Below are 17,358 nucleotides of genomic sequence, written 5' to 3' on the forward strand. Positions count from 1 at the left end.
AGATATTACAGCAAGCATATTATTAAAGATCCCAATACCACAACAGATAAATGCAGACTTTGTAAACAACAAATAGAAACAGTAGATCACATCACAAGTGGATGTACAATACTAGCAAATACAGAATACCCCTGAAGAAATGACAATGTAGCAAAAATAATACATCAACAGCTTGCCTTACAACATAAACTAATAAAACAACACGTTCCCACATACAAGTATGCACCACAAAATGTACTGGAGAATGATGAATACAAATTATACTGGAACAGAACCATTATAACAGATAAAACACCACCACATAACAAACCTGACGACATACTCACCAATAAAAAGAAGAAATTAACACAACTAATCGAAATATCCATACCCAATACAACAAATATACAAAAGAAAACAGGAGAAAAAATTGAAAAATACATCCAACTGGCTGAGGAAGTCAAGGACGTGTGGCATCAGGGTAAAGTTGACATTATACCAATTATACTATCAACTGCAGGAGTCATACCACACAATATCCACCAGTACATCAAAGCAATACAGCTACATCCACACATATATATACAACTACAGGAATCCGTAATTATTGATACATGTTCAATTACCCGAAAGTTCCTAAATGCAATGTAACATATACCGTACAGTTAAAAGGAAGTAAAGCTTGATCAAGGTCCGCGTCACTTTCCATTTTTGATAACAACAGGTTTTTTGGGTGGCTCAGTGCCCTGCTGGAAAACTTTCAGTTGCACTTAGTTCAGTAACTTGTGTGCTCGCAACACTTACATCTAATGAAAAATCTTCTAAGTAACATAATTAAGGTCAAACTGTTGGACATTTATTTACAAGTTCAGATTTTGAGAGAAAAAGAAAGTCTTGACACATTCAGTACAATATTCTGAGCAACACTATGTTGTATTTAGAAACAAAGATATCATGTGAAATAAAATTCCTATTGGAGAAAGGGGACCTATAGTTTAATGTGGGAATCTGAAACACGTCATTCCTGGTAAATCTTAAAGTATTGTGAACTTCAGACTAGGATGCAGACAGACTGAGATATTCCAATATTGGGATCTGATCCTGCTATCTTTTGGTTCAATTGTAAAATGTAAACTTTCACAGCTGGAAATATCACAATTAATAAAAATATTTTGAGGTATTATGCCATGGTCGATGGATTTCCTTTTAAAACCCAACATTTCGTTCCCATCAGCAGAGGACAGTTTCAAGAAGGGTGATAGCTTCTTTGAGTGTCTGATTCACTCTTTGGCTCGCTACTGACTGCAGCAAAATTCGGCTGGCATATGCTCTTGCGCAGTGGCGTGACATCACATTCTTCAGATACACAATGTAATCAAAAGTATCTGGACACCCCCAGAAAACATAAGTTTTTTATATTAGGTGTATTGTGCTGCCACCTACTGCCAAGTACTCCCTATCAGTGACCTCAGTAGTCATTACACATCGTGAGAGAGGAGAGTGGGGCACTCCACCGAACTTGTGGACTTTGAACGTGCTCAGGTGATTGGGTGTCACTTGTGTCATACGTCTGTGCACAAGATTTCCACACTCCTAAACATCCCTAGGTCCACTGTTTCCGATGTGACAGTGAAGTGGAAACGTGAAGAGACACGTACAGCACAGAAGCGTACAGGCCGACATCGTCTGTTGACTGACGGAGGCCATCGACAGTTGAAGAGAGTCATAATGTGTAATAGGCAGACATCTATCCAGACCATCACACAGGAATTCAAAACTGTATGAGGATCCATTGCAAGTACTATGACAGTTTGGCGGGAGGTGAGAATACTTGGATTTCATGGTTGAGAGGTTGCACATGAGCCCCACACCATGCCGGTAAATCCCAAAGGACGCCACACTTGGTGTAAGGAGCGTAAACATTGGATGATTGAACAGTGGAAAAACGTTGTGTGAGTGACGTATCATGGTACACAGTGTGTGGCACTATCACAGCACGGGCCTACACTGATGTTTTAAGCACCTTCTTGATTTCCACTGTTAAAGAGCAATTCGGGGATGGCGATTGCATATTTCAACATGATCAAGCATAATGCACGGCCTGTGGTGGAATGGTTACACGACAAAAACATCCCTGTAATGGACTGGCCTGCATAGATTGTTGACCTGAAGCCTATGGAACACCTTTGGGATGTTTTAGAATGCTGAATTTGTGCCAGGCCTCACCGACCAACATCGATACCTCTCCTCAGTGTAGCACTCCATGAAGAATGGATTGACATTCCCCAAGAAACCTTCCAGCACCTGATTGAACGTATGTTTGTGAGAGTGGAAGCTGTCATAAAGGCTAAGGGTGGGCCAACACCGTATTGAATTCCAGCATTACCAATGGAGGGTGCCATAAACTTGTAAGTCATTTTCAGCCAGGTGTCCCGATACTTTTGATCACATAGTGTACCTGGGCTCAGTTGCTTGTTGTTGCTTGCCATTGTCCACTGTTGCTATCACCTCATGGTGGAAGACTCGTGCATTGAATTACATCTGGATCCCAGTGCTGAAGAATATGTGTAAGACTCTGCCACCACAAGGGGACAGTAACAGTGGAGAAGAGCAACCGACAACAGTTAATTGCACCAGGCTACTCAGAGCATGTGATGCCACACCACTGCGTGAGAGCATGGGTAAAAGGAGTTTTGCTGCAGTCAGTAGCGAGCCAGGGTATGAACCAAACATTCAAAGAGGCTCCGATGTCCTCTGCAAATGGAGACAAAACGTTGGGTTTTCATGGGACATCCATCTGACAATGACATAATAGCCTGAAATATTTTATTAATTGCATCTTTTGTTTTCTGGGCCCATGTTTTACCATAAGACTGCCAGGCCTGTCTATTCTTCAGCTGATTTCCCAAGCTTCTGGGAAATGAAAGAAATCTGAGTATTGTGCAAGGTATGGGCTGTAAATTGGTTGAAATCTCCTTGGAGGGAAAAATTCCACATGGGAAAAATATATATAAAAAACAAAGATTCTGTGACTTACCAAACGGGAAAGCGCTGATAGATAGAAAAAATAAAAAACCACACACACACACACACACACACACACACACACACACACACACACACAAATTTCAAGCTTTCGCAACCCAAGGTTGCTTCATCAGGAAAGAGGGTAGGAGAGGGAAAGACGAAAGGATGTGGGTTTTAAGGGAGAGGGTAAGGAGTCATTCCAAACCTGGGAGCGGAAAGACTTACCTTAGAGGGAAAAAAAAAACAGGTATACATTTGCACCCACACGCATGCGCGCCCACCCACCCACCCACCCTCCCACCCACACAGACGTATGTAAACGCAAAGAGGTTGGGCTTTTTGTAACACTCTGCCAAATATGACTGACGAGTTTGGTTTTTGACAACATTATATTTGTATTTGATAATTTTCTTAGCGCCATAAAAGTGGGTAACTTTGTGACAACAGTGCACTTCAGTTTTTTATTCTTAACTACTGTAATTCAGGTTAACATTTGGTAGACAGCTCTGTGGTAGGATATTCCTGCATAATACTACTATTAGTGATGGAAGCTACAAGTATGTGTATTACATCTGAGCTGGTAACAAAGCCAATTTTTTTTGTGAGGTGGAGAAACCTGTTCATAGATTTCTTGGGTGCTTTGTGCTACTGTCGAAGAGCTAAATAACTGAGGGTATGTTAACATGAGTAAGTTAATTGTGTAGATCATTCTACAGAAAGTGAAATTTTACAAAAACTCCTTCAGCTATTGGTAAGTGAGAGAAGTTACTTCCTTAGATTATAGAGATAAGTTTATAACAATACACATACCTGCAGAAACAAGTGTGCCAATTAAAATTTTAGAAAACAGGTTCTGTTAATGAAATTGGGGACATTTGTGAGGTTTAGTAGAAAAGGCAAAGTTGTATTTCACATGATAACTTTGTTTTTAAATATAACCTACTGTTGCTCAGAATATTGTACTGAATGTGTCAAGACTTTATTTTTTTTCTCATAAACTGAACCCTTAAGTAAGTGTCCAACAGTTTGGTCTTAATAATGTTATTAGAGGATTTTGTGTTAGATGTGTTTGACCTATTTTTTCTTACACGGTTTCACTGAACAGTTGTGTAAATAATTGTATAAATGTTTTATTACATTGCATAATGCAGACTACTTTCTTCCCCTCTTATAAAGGCCTATAATTTGTATTTTAAGAACATCAGAAAAGTAAGACACATCGAACTGACAAACTTTGTGACATTTCTATCTGTGTATAGATTAAACAAAACTCATAAAATGTGGCATATTTGTAACAAAGTTGTAAAGAAATGCAAGGTCAGCCCATTGCTGTGATGATGTATGACTTCATCTGCTTCCCCTGTTTTGGATTTCATGTCACAGTGTTGTCCTGAGCTGGGGATAACCTTGTGACAATTAATGTACCATATTCTAAATACCTCATTGCAGATAAAAAACTTCATTTCTGTCAAAATTAAAGGATAAAGGTTAAAAAATTCCATATATATGTGGAAACTACGTGGTGTGGTACATACTCGTACAAATTGTTACAAAAAGTTCTAAAAGTGTCACAGACTTGTCCTCTTTTACAATATCATTTTGTTAGTCAGTCATGTATAACAACCTTCTGTTTGAAATGTCTTTTATGTGCTCAAATGCAACATATTTTTCAATTTATAGCCTAATGTCAAAGCTCGGCGATGGCTCATTTGGAGTAGTTCGACGTGGAGAATGGACGACACCGTCAGGTCATGTACATCCTGTTGCAGTTAAAATACTCAAACGTGATGCACTAGGACAGCCAGGCATCCTGGAGGATTTCGTGCGTGAAGTGCAAGCAATGCATGCTCTGGACCATCCGAATCTTGTGAGGTAAGGCTGCAAATGCTGTTTAGAGATTATTATTGTATGTGAAAGTTTTGACTGTTAATAAGTACACAACTGAGATATGAATGAAGTTCATCTCAGGAGATCAGTCATAATCACACAGCAGAAATAACTTTTGCTGTTTGTGTTACAGTTGCTGCAATACTGGAGTAGTGTATTTTGTATCACTATTCTCGTCACTTTTATAGGCCTGTCAATAAGTTTCCTCACATCAGTTAACAGGAATAATTTTTTTGCTTTGTTACAATTAGAAGAAAATTTGATCAGAAAATATAATAAGGGGTTAAATATAAATCTAACAATCTGTTTCTCACAATGAAATGTAATGGGCGACTGCTGAGTTTTTCACACCTGAGCCTGGCATTGTGCATGACATTTTACTCGAATTGTCTGTCATTAGATTGTCGTTGAGTTCCAGTTTGGAGGAAATGAAAGTATGTAGTTTTATTAAGATTTTGTTTTCATAATGTGTTCATGTAAACTTGATAACAAAAACGTTTCCTGCATGTCTCAAAATTGGCAATGTCATCAGGAAATGTGTTTTCATAAATGTCCTATACTTTGTCTTAAAAATTTGTTACTGTAAATAAATGGAAATGAAAACATAGTGTAGCTTTTCCATAGCACATTAATACCAGTTACAACTTTGTACATTTAATAACCAATAGTTTTGAGCAAGTCAAATGAAATGTAAGACTACACTTGTGCTTTGTGCCAGTCTCGGAAACTCTGTTTTGCACCTCCTGTGTTAGTCCTGAAGTAATTTTAAACAGACTGTCGATACTGGATAGCAGTGCTTTTCAGTACTCGAATTCTTACGTATGGAAAATGTGAGCTACCAGGTACCAAAGTTACATGGACTAGGGTGAGCTTCTGGTAACTTAGAAGCTGTGCTGTGTCTGGGAGTAAGAGTTCTTGTATTTACTGATGTGGTTGGGAAGTTATTTATTTGTCCTGTTGTCAGTGAGGAAGATAGTTCAAATCCTGTTCAGATTATTATGAAGAAAGTCTTGTCAGAGTCCCTTGATTGTATTGCTGAATACAGTGTGATTCCTGCATTCTGTTCATATCAGAGCCAGTGGTCTGTATCTAAAGACTTCCTCAATTCCCTGACGCGCTCACTTCTGTGACATGTACAAAAAACAAGAGGTACAATCAGTATGCAAAGTAACTGATCAGAGTTATGCTAGGTGGTAGTTGTTGTTACATAGTGGTTGTTGCCGTTTGGTAGGTGAGTAATTGTCATTGTAGTCTTGTGTTGACACAATATTGTTTGCATTGGTGTTCTTGCCGTTGCTCTTGCAGACTGTTTGGTGTCGTTCTGTCTCAGCCCATGATGATGGTGACGGAGCTGGCACCACTGGGAAGCCTTCTAGATTACCTACGCAAACAGTGCCAGCACATGTCAATCACTAGTAAGTTTTATCTTAGTTTTTGCCCTCCTTTTTTATTTTTTAAAGAGAAATATTTTTTCATGCAAGGAAAAATTTTATAAGTAGAACATTGTCTGTGTGTAGGCTACTAAGTAACAAAACTTCAATGACTAAACTGTAGTTAGCAACTCCTTTTTAGGGTGCCTATATGTTACTCAGTGATGACAAGAATTGGCCTTCCTTTGTACCGATAGTCATATTCCACATAGGATTTTCCATTGTCACTTTACCACATGAAGCTACCTATACATTCAAGTTTCAAGCTACTGTTCAGATTGTGAATACTTACAAGCACTTCATACAGGGCTATTACAAATGATTGAAGCGATTTCATAAATTCACTGTAGCTCCATTCATTGACATATGGTCACAACACACTACAGATATGTAGAAAAACTCATAAAGTTTTGTTCGGCTGAAGCCGCACTTCAGGTTTCTGCCGCGAGAGCGCATTGAGACAAAATGGCGACAGGAGCTGAGAAAGCGTGTGTCGTGCTTGAAATGCACTCACATCAGTCAGTCATAACAGTGCAACGACACTTCAGGACGAAGTTCAACAAAGATCCACCAACTGCTAACTCCATTCGGCGATGGTATGCGCAGTTTAAAGCTTCTGGATGCCTCTGTAAGGGGAAATCAATGGGTCAGCAAGCAGGGAGCTAAACGTACCACAGCCGACAGTTTGGAAAATCTTACGGAAAAGGCTAAAGCAGAAGCCTTACCGTTTACAATTGCTACAAGCCCTGACACCCGATGACAAAGTCAAACGCTTTGAATTTTTGGCGCGGTTGCAACAGCTCATGGAAGAGGATGCGTTCAGTGCGAATCTTGTTTTCAGTGATGAAGCAACATTTTTTCTTAATGGTGAAGTGAACATCTGGGCGGTAGGGAATCCTCACGCATTCGTGCAGCAAATTTGCAATTCACCAAAAGTTAACGTGTTTTGTGCAATCTCACGGTTTAAAGTTTACAGCCCCTTTTTCTTCTGTGAAAAAAACGTTACAGGACACGTGTATCTGGACATGCTGGAAAATTGGCTCATGCCACAACTGGAGACCGACAGCGCCGACTTCATCTTTCAACAGGATGGTGCTCCACCACACTTCCATCATGATGTTCGGCATTTCTTAAACAGGAGATTGGAAAACCGATGGATCGGTCGTGGTGGAGATCATGATCAGCAATTCATGTCATGGCCTCCATGCTCTCCCGACTGAACCCCATGCGATTTCTTTCTGTGGGATTATGTGAAACATTCAGTGTTTAAACCTCCTCTACCAAGAAACTTGCCAGAACTGCGAGCTCGCATCAACGATGCTTTCGAACTCATTGATGGGGACATGCTGTGCTGAGTGTGGGAGGAACTTGATTATCGGCTTGGTGTCTGCCGAATCACTAAAGGGGCACATATCGAACATTTGTGAATGCCTAAAAAAACTTTTTGAGTTTTTGTATGTGTGTGCAAAGCATTGTGAAAATATCTCAAATAATAAAGTTATTTTAGAGCTGTGAAATCGCTTCAATCATTTGTAATAACCCTGTATACCGTATTTACTTGAATCTAAGCCGCACTCGAATCTAAGACGCACCTCAAAAATGAGACTCGAAATAAAGGAAAAAAAAATTTCCCGAATCTAAGCGGCACCTGAAATTTGAGACTCGAAATTCAAGGGGAGAGAAAAGTTTTAGGCCGCACATCCAAATCGAAACAAAGTTGGTCCATTGTAATATGAGACACAATTTAGGTCGAATGAATGATGATACAGCTACAGTAGTTTGGTTCGAGTCGTAAGCTTTACCAGGTAGCCATTGCTATGCGTCAGGCGCTCCGTCAGTATTTATCCGGGTACCCTTCCTTTTTCACGTGCTTCGTCTGGTTTGAATTGATTGCTTATTTTGCTTTGATCTGATAAGTGCCGTTTTCTTTGTTATAGGTGTTTACGCCACTGTAAGCTGAAAATGCATTACTGTACTGTGTCATGCACTGTTTGTCGCATTTTGGTAGTGCGTGTTTACGGCCTGTCGCCGCTCGCGGCGTGGCTTGCTTTTGTGCGCGCTACCGCCGCTTACAATTAAAAAAAAAAAAAAAAAGAGAGGAATTGTCTCATTGGCGAAACAATGGCAAGAGACTGCTATTTGTTGTTACTTACACTCTCGCTTTCTTTGATAATGATCAACAAGAACCAAATAATATACTGCGTATGATAGAACATGTTCTGAACAAGAGTTAGGCGAAAATTTTTCTCCGTTTGAAAATCTTTGCGGCCGCTTCTTTAGTACATCAAATTCTGCACAGAAATTAGTCATCTTAGATTTAAAAATCTAGTCAGTAGCCGTGCTTCATTTCTGACTGTATCACTATTAGGCATAAAAATAATACGAATATAAACATGACACGATACGTACATTCTTCCGCGTTTGCTGTTGTCTCGCTCTAGTTTCGTAGTTTATTAGGCAGACAGGATTTAAATGAGATAGCAGCAAACACGAAAGAATACATGGCAAAATGTTTATATTCGTATTATTCTTATGGTGAAGAGAATAGAGCACGTGATTCACATTTCATCAGGTTCCTATTAGCAACCATCTCTTCTCACAGGTAGGAAAAAATGCAGAACGTAGAGTTGGCCATATTGACAAACATCCCAGCATTTCCAGTCGTATTTTCATAGTACATTGAAATTCTGCTACATTCGAAGATGAACAATACAGAATTTGTATTTACTTCGTTGGATAATGTATGAAAATGGCCGAAACTCGGGACGGAGAAAAAAGGCTCGTCTTCCACCTTTTTTTAAAATTTATTTATTGACGCAGAGGTTTTGGCGCCAGTATTTATCTTTGTGTCTCCAAAGCATGCTACATATATTCGACGGCAGAAGTTAGTTGTGGCGGCACCTACTAACATTTTTCAGAACTTCCGCTTGCTTTGCACTCGATTCTAAGCCGCAGGCGGTTTTTTGGATTACAAAAACAGGAAAAAAAGTGCGGCTTGGATTCGAGTAAATACGGTATATTGTACAAAGTGCAGCTACTCATTGCGATAGCAGCAATATTCTGGGATTACTTGACACCACGTCCGCCACCAGTAGCTGACTGGTCAGTGCGACAGAATGTCAATCCTAAGGGCCCGGGTACGATTCCCGGTTGGGTCAGAGATCTTCTCTGCTCAGGGGCTGGGTGTTGTGTTGTCCTAATCATCATTTCATCCCCATCGAAACGCAAGTCGCCAAAGTGGCGTCAAATTGAAAGACTTTCACCTGGTGAATGGTCTACCAGATGGGAGCCCGTAGTCACACGACATTTACATTTACTTCACACCACCACAGTCCTCCAATTAGCTTAACTTGTTACCAGATATACGAAGTGCGTGTAATTATTCATTTTCTGTTGATGAACCTGCAGTAATTCGAAAGCTGATTAAGTGTATAAACATTTGAAAAGTATTTTGAAATGACTAGTCAGTCTCTATACAAATTGTCTTCTATGAGAATTGCACTTATCTAGTTATACATGGGTCTAACATTCCAAACATCAACATAATAATACAGTGAAATCCCTATTTTATGTTGTCATGCGGTCCAGACTTAAAAAACACGAAATTGAGGAAAATCAAACAATGGAAAATACAGGCTGGAATGTAACAATATTATGAAAAGGAAAGTTGCTGCTCACCATGTAGCTGAGATGCTGAGTCACTGAGGAAAATGCAGAATTGAGGAAAATGTTAAAACCCCCACCCCAAAATATGAGCAAAAACACATGTAATTTGCATATATAATTAAAAAATGCAACCCCCTCCAATACATTGTATAAAATGTGTCCAAGTGTAGGAAATTAAATGTACAATACAAGGAGTTCATACAATAATTTGTGGTATTAATTTCAATAGTTCTTAAAAAATTGCAGATATGTAACCGCAAGTAAAAACTCGTACAAAATTTGAAATTTTGGATCTGGGTACTAGATGGTTGAGCTATCTCCTGATGTGCTACGATTGCCAATTATACGTTCAAAGCATATGTTTTTCAGGGATCGTACTTTGTGCTTTTCCAGAAAAAAAAAAAAAAAATTGATGAACATCTTGAATTAAACCAAAAACATAACAGCATCTAAGTGGTTAAACCATGCATTAATGCAGACATCTGCTTCATGACATACTTTGTCACCATTGTTATTGTTTTTTAATGCTTTTCTTATGAGCTGCACTTCATATGCTCACCACTGTTATAGTGTTATCTTAGGCTTGATGAGAGAAACAGACGTGACAAAATGAGTTTACTTACCCAGTTGACGTTACAAACTTATTAGAAGTCAGCTCAGTGTATTTCTGTACGTTATGTAAAACTTAAATTTGAAAGCAAGCTCAGGTGCTAAAATTTCGCATCATGCCCTCTATCACTGTTGTCAATCTATACGATCTACATTGTGTGGTGTGTATCGCAAAACCCTTGTTCTATTTCTGGGTGAAAACTCTGTCATAGCTCACCACCTGCAGAAAAGTATATTTGCAGCACTTCACAAAATGCTTTCACCCCTGCCAGCATTCCCGTCGCTGAAGGGCTAATCCCCTTTTCCACACGTCCAGTAGGCAAGCTCAGTTTACATGTGTGACGATGGTGTGGTGGCTGCGCTGGCTATTGGGTGACTTAACAAGTCACCGGCCAATAAAAGTTCATTAGCCAGGAATGGGCAATGTTTCCTTGACTATGACCAAGCATATTTGTCGAGCCTAAATGTTTGAAATTAAAGGGTCAATGATTAATATTGTTGCTGAATACAGTACATCAGAAGTACATTCAAGAAAATGAAACCAGGTGGCACAAGAAAAGGTGTTGGCTGGTCCCCTTCATCACATATTGGCTCAGTTCAGAACAGTTTGCACAGACTTTCTTGTTTTTGCAGTACTGGTGCCAAATAGCAGTTGTTATATCATAATTGCGCTGTGAAGCTAAATGTTGCAAGTTGTATTGGCAACACTGGCAACACTGATTGTGGATTACATTAGCATTTCCTCTCTAACTTCTCCCCTCTCCACAGTGGCTTAAAATATTCTCTTAACTCTGCCAACACCTGTGGTGTGTCCCCCACCCCCCCTGCCCCCACCCCCTGCCCCCACCCCTCTCCCCCCTCCCCCCTCCCCCGGGGGCTCGTCTTCGAGGATTCGTGCTTGGCTACCATGGGGCCCCAGTCTTTGCAGTATCTTACCCCTTCCGTGCTGCATGTGTATCCTCTTGCTATTCTTTTTCCCTTAACTCTGTGGAACATGTCTGGGGTGCCATTGGGAATGTTCTGCATTGTCGCTGATGTAAGAACAGTCTCGTCCCTAATATTCACTCCCTTTTCCTTCCTTTGTTTTCCTTCTCCTCTCATTCCTCAACTTCGGTGTTTGAGGTTCCTGTATCTCTTCTTCCTCCCTGTGCACTCCTGAAGGCCAGCTCGTGTGTCTTAACTCATAACAGGTGACTGGGTAATGCATAATTCCCAGCCCTGGGTCAACAGGTAGGGCTTGCTTGCATCCCACGGTTCAGCCCAGGCCCAGGGAGGGATAATTGCCTGAGCTGCAACCTTCCCAAATTGCTGATTGGTCCCTCTGTGAGGTGTTCATGAGGTGTGACCTGAGGTGTGAACAATCACCTACGGCTGGTGCGCCCTCTTGTAAAGGGGGCCCCCAGTTGGAAGGTGCGCGCCATTGGAGACGCTGGCAATCGTGGGGGATTTTCTTGCAATGAGCCAATCATCTTCACAGTCAATGTCTACATAACGTAAACGTAATGAAGCTAATGATTCAAAGACCCTTCCCACTGCACCTCGGTTCCTCATGGTCTCACGCACTGAAGACTGTCAGTCTTTCACTGTGGTAAATCCATTTATTATGCACGAAAGGTGTTGATGAAAGTGCTGGCCCTGTGAAATCCTGCTCTCATTTACATAATGGTACTTTGCTTTTGGAGACTGCTTCTGATTCTCAAGCACAACAACCGCTTGCTGCCCCCCTTCTTCACAGCTACCATGTTTGCATCAAGGCCCATAGAACTTCGAATTCTTCCCGCGGGTTATTTATGCTAGGCTGCTCAATGGTCTAACTGAGGCCGAAATCCATTCTTACCTCTCTGATCAGGGTGTCATTATTGCCCGTTGGGTGATGAAAAAGGTAGGTTCCTCCTTAGTGCACACCCGCAGTCTTTTTCTCACCTTTGACAGAGTGGTGCTTCCGTCCAAGACAAAAGCAGGCTATGAAATCATCACAGTATGGCTGTACATTTCGAATCCGATGCGCTGCTGGCAGTGTCATCATTTTAACCACACTAGAACATCTGGTCGACACCCACCCAAATGTGTAACTTGTGGTAGGGATGCGCACAAGGGCAATTGTCTGCCTCCTCCTCCCTGCTGTATCACCTGCAATGGCAGACATGCCGTTTGCTGTTGGGATTGTCCCGTGTATCTTAATGAGCGGTCTGTCCAAAAGGTCTGGGTAAAGGAAAAAGTGCCTTACCCAGTCGCTCGCAAGTTATAGACTTGTCTTAAACCCTGTGTTCTTCCATCTGGCACGTGTAGTTCTGTCCCCTCACCCCATGAAGGACAGGGCCACTCAGACATGCGACCTCAAATTCAGCTCTGAGGTTGTGAAATCACCCAGCGTCAACAAGGTAGCAGCTTTTCTGCTACTCTGTGACTTGAATGCACATCATCCCCTTAGGGGTTCTCCCAGAACCTGTCAGAGAGGCGCCCTCTTGGCTGATCGTCTTAATCAACTCAACCTCTTCTGCCTTAACAACCAACTTTCCTTTCCGACTCCTTGCACACCTATTCCCATTTGGACCTATCGTACTGCACTGCCCAGCTGGCCCATTATCTTCAGTGGTCCGTTCTTTCTGATGCCTGCTTGAGTGACCATTTTCTATGTACTATCCGTTTGCTGACTCCTACCCCACCTGCATGCACACCCAAAAGCAACTTACTAAGGCCGACTGGCAGCTTACTCCTTCCTGGTGACCTTCGAAGAACAAGATGTCCCCAGTTGTGATGACCATGTGGAATACCTCACAAACGTTCTCCTTACTGCTGCAGAATGTTCCATTCCTTGCACTCCCTCTTTACCATGCTGTACCCCAGTCCCTTTGTGGACTGAGGCGTGCCGCGATGCAATTCGCACCCTGAGATGTCCTCTCTTCGTTTTTGAAAGTCATCCTACCATGGGAAACTGCACTCATTATAAACAGATGCATGCAATGTGTCGTCGCATTCCTCAGGATAGCACCAAAAAGCTAGCTGGATTTTATTCACTAGTTCTTTTAGGAGTTCCACACCTTCCTCTGTTGTGTTGGCCAACCTCCAACAGCTCTCTGGGACCGAGATCCATTACCCATTTTCCAGCCTGACAGTAGCAGACGATGTTATTATGGATTCTGTTGCTATCTCCAGCACCTTGGGCCACCATTTTGCGGAAGTTTTGAGCTCTTCCCACTATCGTCCTGCCACTATCACCCCGCCTTCCTCCATCGGAAATGAGCAGAGCAGAGCCCGGCGATACCCTTCCTTTCTCAGAATCGGGAGTGCTACAATGCCCCCTTTACTATGAGGGAGCTAGATCATGCTCTCAGTTCATCTTGATCCTCTGGCCCAAGGCCATACGCTGTCCACATTGAGATGTTGCAGCACCTTTCTCTTGCAGGCAAGCACTTTCTGCTTAACATGTACAGCCGCACCTGGGCAAGGGCACATTTCCCGGACTTTGGCATGAAGCCACCCATCATACCCATACCTAAGCCCAGTAAGGACAAAAACCTTCCTTCTAGCTACTGCTGCATCACTCTCACCAGATGTGTTTGAGAGGTGATGGAACATATGATTCATGCCTGGCTGGTATGCTGGCTCGAGTCTCGCAATTTACTAACGAATGCACAGTGTGGATTTCGAGCGCAGCGTTCTGCAGTTGACCATCTTGTTATTTTGTCCACCCATGTCATGAATCGTTTTCTGCAGAAATCCCAGACTGTGGCTGTGTTTCTTGATTTGGAGAAGGCCTACGACACCTGCTGTAGAACTGGTATCCTCTGTACTCTTTACACGTGGGGCTTCCATGACTGCCTGTCCTGTTTTCTTCAGGAATTTTTAAAAGACCAGGTTTTCAAGGTGCATGTGGGTTCTGCCTTGTTGGACACCTTTATCCAGGAAAACGGTGTGTCTCAGGGTTCCGTCCTGAGCATCATCGTCTTTGTTATCATCATTAACCCTATAATGGCCTGTCTCCTGCCAGGCATCTCTGGATCCCTTTTTGTTCACGATTTTGCCATCTATTGCAGTTCACCCCGGCCCTGTCTCAGTAAGCGGTGTCTTGATCATCTTTATTCCTGGAGCATCGACAATGGCTTCTGTTTTTCCACTGACAAAACTGTTTGTATGAATTTCTGGCAGTGCAAATGGTTTCTCCACCATCTTTACATCTTGGGCCTGTTGTCATTCCATTTGTTGAAACTACGATATTCCTGGGGCTCATGCTTGATAGGAAACTCTCTTGGTCCTCCCATGTGTCTTACTGGCAGCCCGCTGTACATGGTTCCTCAATGTCCTACGTGTCCTCAATGATATTTCCTGGGGAGCTGATCAAACCACATTCCTCCATTTGTACCAGTTCCTTGTCTGTTCGAAACTCGACCATGGGTACTTTGTATATGTGTCTGCACGTACATCCCTCTTATGCCACTGCAACACTATCCACCATCATGGTAATCGTTTGGCCACTGGCACTTTTTGTACAAGCCTGGTTGAAAATCTGTATGCTGAAGCTGCTGAACTACCACTGTCCTACCACCGTGACTTTCTCGTCAGCGGGTATGCATGCCATTTGTTTGCTATGCATGGCCACCCATCCTAAGTCGCCTCCTTCGATGATTCCTTTGATCGCCAGTATAGGTCACGTCCCTCCTCTCTGTTATCTCTTGGAGTCCGCTTTCGTCACTTGCTACGGCGGCATAACTTCATACTACCTGCAGCTTTCCTGGTGGGTGTGAACTTTTCACCACCTTGGCTTGATGAAGCGGCCCATCTTAACCTTGGCCTTCATTTGCTTCCTGAGGATACTACTCCAGCCTCACCCTATCGCCTTCAGTTTCACGACCTTTGCATGGAACTTCGCAACAGTACGTTTGTATACACTGATGGCTTTCGGGCTGACCGTGGGGTCAGGTTGTGCCTTCATCATTGGTGCCCACATCTTTCGATATCTGCTTCTGGCACACTGCTCAGTATTTACAGCCGAAGTCTTCGCCCTGTATCAGGTCACTGAGTACATCCGGCAACACAGACTTTTCAATTGTGTCCTCTGCTCATACTCACTCAGCACCCTTCAGAGTCTATGTGCACTGTACACCGCCAATCCCTCAGTGCAATGGGTCTAAGAAAACTTGCTTACTCTTGGTGGAGCCACTGTGATGTTTGTGGGTTCCTGGTCATGTCAGTCTGCTAGGAAACGAGGCTGCTGATGCAGCTGCCCAGGCGGCAGTCCTCGTACCTCAGCGCGCTACTTCCTATATTCCCTTGGATGATCTCTGTGTTGCATCTGTCAGGAGATGGCGTCCCTTTTGGCATCGCCAACTGTCCTCCCTTCACGGGAATAAGCTCCAACTTATTAAGCCTCTCCCAGTGGCTCGTTCGACCTCCTCTCGGCCCTGCTGCCAGGACAAGGAAATTTTAACTAGGCTGCATATCTGCCTTTTTAGTCATTGTCATTTGATGTGTGGCACTACCCCACCACTGTGTACACTTTGCGCCCAAGTTTTAACTGCCCATATTTTAACCATTTACGTTCCCACTTGGGTTTGTCGTCTGAGGTATTGGCTGTTTTAGTAAATGACATGTGGGCTGTCAACCTCATTTTCATTTTATCTGCCAAAGCAATAATGTGAAGACAATTTAATTTTTAGTTCTGGACCTCCATTTCTTTATGGCCCTTTCTCCGTGTCCCTGTTTTTATTTGTCTTCTGTTATGTCAATTGGGACTGATGTATAGCCTTTTTTAACTCCTCTGTGTCTTTCATGTTCTATAGTTTGACTTGCACGCATATGACTCTAGTTGTTTTTCCACCCTAAAGCAAATCAAAAGCAAAACCTGTGGTGTGAACCACCTCTCTTTTCTGTCACTCATAACTCGGTCAGTCACATTAAATGTCAATAAGAAGAAAATGGGAGGAAGCTGAGCAAAATGTCAAGTAAGAACATAGTCGAGGTCAACCTTACTAGGAAAAAATGTGAATGGGGGAATTTTTAACACTGATTGTATGGTTTTTCACAGTGGCTACAAATTTACGGTGTAGAATTGCGAAAAGTGTAAAATCGAGAATGTAAAATCAAAGTTCCACTGTACTAGCAACGAAAGACTGGCAGCCCAATAACATTACAGATTTTGTGCAGAACTTGTTCGTATGAAGCAGGAAGGTGTTCCACATGACGTGCCAGTGGTGTCTCTTTGTTTTTTGTTGCTTTTTGCATCTGAGCAGATGTGTCCCAAATCTCATACATTCTGCCCTTCTTAGAAGTACAACTTGATATATTGCTGCAATTATTTGATTTGCTAAGTTAGGATTAATGTGCAAATTCTCGGCTTATTTCAAATTCTAAGGTATTTGTGCCAGAACAAATGCACCGGTCGACTCTCATACATTATCCACGCAAAGACCCCAGCCACCCGTAACCTGTGCCTGACTTGCCCCACCCCATTCCTGCTTTCCTGCTTTGAAAACACAAGGGGGTAAGAAGTCTTTACAGTAAGAAGCATCTGCAATAGTGTAGTTGAAGTATCGCCGTGTCTGTATTAAGATGTGGAACTCAGATATTTTTCTTGTACATATCACAAGTTGCTGTGCCCTCATTTAGCGTGAATACACCAGGTGCATTCTCTGTTGAGGCAGCTTACACAGGAGCTTCAAGTTTCAAATTCAGTCTGATTTTATGTAAGAGACATGTGTGGGGAGGGCTAGCTGAAAAAGAATGACAAGTGGAAGAGTGCAGTGGTCTAAGATATTTGCTG

At 42.2% G+C, this 17,358-nt stretch overlaps 1 protein-coding gene across 3 annotated transcripts in view; it reads left to right on the top strand.

Annotated features, from left to right (window-relative positions):
• LOC126176021 (activated Cdc42 kinase Ack) overlaps positions 1 to 17,358 on the top strand; it is a 497,712-nt gene that overhangs the window by 109,561 nt on the left and 370,793 nt on the right. For all 3 annotated transcript variants that reach the window (XM_049923148.1, XM_049923146.1, XM_049923147.1), the window contains exons 4-5: positions 4,687 to 4,878; positions 6,199 to 6,308. In XM_049923148.1, coding sequence (XP_049779105.1) covers positions 4,687 to 4,878; positions 6,199 to 6,308 — 302 coding nt within the window. The remainder of the gene's footprint in view (positions 1 to 4,686; positions 4,879 to 6,198; positions 6,309 to 17,358) is intronic.

The sequence above is a fragment of the Schistocerca cancellata genome, chromosome 3, assembly GCF_023864275.1.
Source record: "Schistocerca cancellata isolate TAMUIC-IGC-003103 chromosome 3, iqSchCanc2.1, whole genome shotgun sequence".
NCBI classification, from domain to species: Eukaryota; Metazoa; Arthropoda; class Insecta; order Orthoptera; family Acrididae; genus Schistocerca; species Schistocerca cancellata.